Genomic DNA, 4,799 nt, shown 5'->3' with positions numbered 1-4,799 from the left:
AAAAAAAAATCAAGGCGGGCGAAAAAAACGATGCGGGCGGGGACGCGAAACATGTTTTTTTTTTTATTTGGCCTAACATCGTAATCATTTCTCTCTGAATTCTGATGTTTATTTTTTTTTTTTGATGGAGGAGCCAGCTCTCCTGAATGTGGGATTCTCCCCACTGGCACTACCCCGTGGATGTAAGTTGTAACTCGTCAAGATAGAGACACAACAGATTTTTCAATTCTGTTCATCATTTAATCAATAGGGTACGATGATAAAGGCATTCTCTGGCCTCTCTACCCAAGCAAATACTGCTCCTATTTGTAAACCTAGTGGAGTTATGACTACATTTTTACTGGTTAATATAAATAATGATTATAAACTATAATATTTTTTAATGGTTTGCGGCAACAATGGTTCAGGGATGAAGTTTTTTGTTGCTGTGGTAGATTCATGTTTAGGCTGGTACAGTTGTTTGGAAAAGATTTATAGTTTATGTACTGTAGTCCTAAACCACTTTATATTCTTAGGTTAAGATGGTGCTTATTCACTTCGCTACCTCAGTGATGGACAAGACAGGAATAGACAACCTCTCTTGGGGTTTCCTTAAAAATAGCATGCATTTAGAAAACAGAAAAAGTCAACTGAATGTAAATTTCCTACATAGAAAATAATTGAATTAATTGTATACCTTTATAGTGAACTAATATCTGATGTTTTATTATTGTTAATGCTTGCCACTGATCCGTATTTACGGAATTTGCATAAATAGTTCTAATTGCTTTAGAAATAGCAACAATTTATACAATAAGTGGTTAGTGTAGTAGGGTAAGTATTATAAATAGATTTTAATAGTGTGGCTCACTGTTGTGTAATTCTATACTATGTTTTTTAACCTTGAATTCCTTTGGAAAAGACTGAACAATAAATAAAGCCATGATGTAAAGAAGGTTCATGGATAGAAAGTAGGCCTATAGTTTTCTCATTCCTGAGGATGACCCAATAAAGGTCTAACTAAACGTTAATCATGGTCTCCCTCTCATTAGAACGTTCCTTCAATGTTAGTAGGCCTATGCTGTCAAGTATTTAAAAATATTCTTTTGGACATCAATTTATTTATTGTTTATTTAAAGAGTGTGAACCATCCAACAGAAGCTGACTATTTGGGAAAAATACAAATATTTAGAAAAAAAATCCTTGCTACTTTTCTGTACTATATAAATATATCATTGAAATTATTACAGACAACATTAACATAGTAGGCCTACTAGGTAAAATTAATTAAAAACATCTGCATATTTGTAGAGGCCTATTGGTGTACATGCATTAAAGTTCAATGATTTGATGCTGAGAAGGATGAATATAGGCTAACTAGCTAATTTTCAATAGGTTTCATATTTTGTTTAGTGCTACAGAATACAGTTCTATGTTACCTAGTATATCAGTATAACAGACTATAGGCTTATATTAAATACATAAGGATCTAGGATTCTCGGGACGAACTTAATCACTATCAGTAAATTGAAGATTTTTCTTTAGTTAGGTTCTAGTGATTCCTGACTCTATGAGAAACTGTGGTTTGAAAATTCCTTTGTCACTGAGAATCCCACAGAAGTGGGTTAATCTTAGGCCACAATGCCATTCATATTTTCATTCTAGATATAGAATATCAATCACAAACAGAATGAATCAGTGAATATATATACCTGGTCGGCACAAGCACAGTACAACGGTCTGTGAAGTATTGGAACCAACCAATCACGTTGAAGATTATCAGTCGCATTAATCCAGCAAATTTAATACTACTTGTATCCATGTACGCTTGATGTCGGAGAAGACCTCCGTAGTCAATCCTGAATGATGGATGTCTCTGTTTAATGAGATCACTTTGTAAAAGTTATCCTCATTTATTTCTTCATCATTGATTGGGAGTTCCCCCAACCCCGGCTTATTAACAGTTAGTAAAGGTTAACACTAGGGTCACCATGTTTTTTGGTTTAAGATACAATAGCACTATCTAGTTTATAGTTTTGCTATCAAATGCTTTTATTAATCTTTGGGACAGACACTTTACTCCATTACAATTGTTGCTGTCCAGTCTAAATCCCTATCTTAATTTTACTGGTTGTTTCTTACAAATTCGAAAAAATTATGTACATTGTATCAATTTTTACATTTAATTTGTCTATCATCAAATACTTATGATCATACTAAAACACATACTTTACTCTGTGTAGAATAAAAATGTATTACATTGCACCAGGTTGAATAAAAGAAAAAAAGAATACAAGAGGAAAATGTATTTGGTGTTAAATCATTGTCAATTGAATTGCTGAAAGATGTCCTACAGTACTACTATAGATAAGAAAAAAAAAAGATACTGTAGTAGGCATGTAACAAGTAATATATGTATTTTCTCATATTCTTCCTTTTTTATGCTCTCGTATTTTACTTCCACAAAGCCAAAACATGCACTAAGTACTGCAAAAATGTTAAGTAACAAGTACCTTAATATCTATGTCTTGACCTGGTCAAGGTCATTATATATTTGTTTAAAAGAAAGAATGGGGCCCATTCTATTTTATAAAAAATATTGAATGGGGAAAATAATTGTAATGTTTGACCTAATTTTCTTGAATGGCAATTATTTTTTTGAATATTAGCAGGCACTTTGTAAGGAAAGAAATATGTTTGTATCGATATCATCAGCCTATGTACTCTTATTAAAATGGCACATCTTATGTTACACTGTGACACTACAATATATAACCCGCATGGCATAAGTACTATCCTAGGTTATGTTACATTGGTATATTATTTTTACATTTGGTAATGCACAAATGCTATGCGATAAATGCCCAACTCTTATGTTAGATAATGCAGGCTTCTGAAAAAAAATCCATTTGTTCTGATGAAGTGTTTCAAGTGCAAGGAGATATATTGTTGCTACCTAGATTTCAGTACTTGTTTTTAAATATGTGATGACAGTAAGGTATATAGCTGCCTCATTGATAACCTGGTTGTCAGTTGTTTTCGTTGTTGTTTGTGAATACAAAATACGTTATTCTAAACCATGTAAGGGCATTTTCATCAGTCTTGAAGAAAAGAATGTAAAACAACTATAAATCAAACTAGGGTTCTCAACCATTGTGTGTCGGTTGAGCATTTTCATCAAAGATAGGACAATGAATGAATTAACAGGGTTTTAGAGAAAAAATATATCGGAGATTCTATGGATGTTGGCAGTTAATTGAAATATGGTGTCTGTTGTGGCAGAATTGAGAACTTAATCTAATCATTAATAGAGCATGGCATCTTGGATTGTTTTCTTGGCAGTTTTTATCAAGTGCAAATTGAGTATTTGATGATGTTTTGCCAATTGTCTCTTAACCTTATTATATTGTTAAATAATGTGTCTACTGACGTGTCATTAATTGCGTTCTGATTTTCAGACCATCAGGAAGGAATGAACATTGGAATTTCAGGATTTGTCAGTTTTACAAGTTCAAAGGATTATTAGTCAACCCCGCTTCCCTCCACCCCCACCCCTCCTCCAAAAAAAAAAACAAAACAAAACCCAAAAACAGTAATCTGTTGTATCAATGTATGATCAAACTTTATTTAACAAAATAAATTGAATCAATTGTATACTTTTTTGCAAAATAATATTAATTGATAAAAATAAAATTTATGAAATGCCTATTATTAAAGTTAAAAACATAACTTGCCACTGGCCATTTTGAAGAGTAAATTTATCCTACTGTATATTGTCACATGATGTAAACAATTTTTTACTTTAGTCACCCTGGTGTATGGTGATTGTTATTCAATGAAGATTTTTCCAGATGTCTGCAATGTTTTGATCATGCAGCTATCTTTTTCTTTATCCCTGGGTTTTTTTTTTATGTCTAGGTTTATTATTTAGACTGGTGACATTACATTGTGAGAAATAAGGTGATATGTTCAGAAAGAAAAAATATTTCTGTGGATGTAGATTATGAAAAGAAAATTTATCATAATTAAAAACAAAATGTATCTGTACCATAATAATATAATTTTGTTTTAATGTCAATATTAAAATTGCAAATTTTCTTTTATGTCTCCAATAATATCCATAGCAAATGAATACTAAAAAGTATTGTATGTAAATGAGCCGTACAATTTTAAAAGTCTTAAAGATTAGCGCAGCGATTTGATTTAAACAAAGTGCCCGGTGAAGCGGAAAGAATGAGCATGAAAGTCATAAGTCCTGTATTTTAACCAAGAGATCTAGGCCTACAGTACTTGTTTTGTGTTAATACCACTACTGACTTGTGTGAACTAGCATTGTGCTGTGCTTCCTACTGATTTGTTGAGGATACTGCGAACTATTTACATTTCTTGTTTCAGGAAGGCGTATGACATGCCCACAGGGACGGCATTCCACTCCATTTATTGGGATCTTTGAACTCATCAAGCAGTCTGCCAATTATGTAAACACGGAACAAAACATATTTGATAGAGCAGCCTCTCAAATTGATTTAAAAAGCCATTAATGATCCTCACATTATTAGAAAGTATGTTTTCATGGTTGTGTACCAGCACATTTGTGTGTGGTTTGCTGTAGGGTTAATTATACTGTAAGGCCTACATGTGTGCAATTAATTCTCTACATGATTACAGTTTTTTTGTTCTTTTTTTTGTCGTTAGAAAGCATGTGCTTTTCAGTGATAATATAAATTTATATTTTGTCTAGTTGCATATTATTTTATACCAAATACTGTAACATTAACAGCACTCTGCATTATCCATTATGGATAATGAAATTACTGTAG

At 32.2% G+C, this 4,799-nt stretch overlaps 1 protein-coding gene across 4 annotated transcripts in view; it reads left to right on the top strand.

Annotated features, from left to right (window-relative positions):
- LOC117103625 (transcription factor 7-like 2) overlaps nucleotides 1–4,533 on the top strand; it is a 10,396-nt gene extending 5,863 nt beyond the window's left edge. Inside the window, exon 4 of one of the 4 annotated variants that reach the window (XM_033244211.1) lies at nucleotides 4,375–4,533. In XM_033244211.1, coding sequence (XP_033100102.1) covers nucleotides 4,375–4,386 — 12 coding nt within the window. In that variant the 3' untranslated portion in view covers nucleotides 4,387–4,533. Of the gene's footprint in view, nucleotides 1–130; nucleotides 209–4,374 lie in introns of those variants that run through there. The other 3 variants (XM_033244210.1, XM_033244208.1, XM_033244212.1) reach the window with 3 other exon arrangements.
- The last annotated feature ends 266 nt before the right edge of the window (nucleotides 4,534–4,799 follow it).

This window comes from Anneissia japonica, unplaced genomic scaffold (assembly GCF_011630105.1).
Source record: "Anneissia japonica isolate Jap-2015-1 unplaced genomic scaffold, ASM1163010v1 scaffold287895_len483588_cov180, whole genome shotgun sequence".
NCBI classification, from domain to species: domain Eukaryota; kingdom Metazoa; phylum Echinodermata; class Crinoidea; order Comatulida; family Comatulidae; genus Anneissia; species Anneissia japonica.
This window is presented reverse-complemented; position numbering and strand designations above follow the sequence as displayed.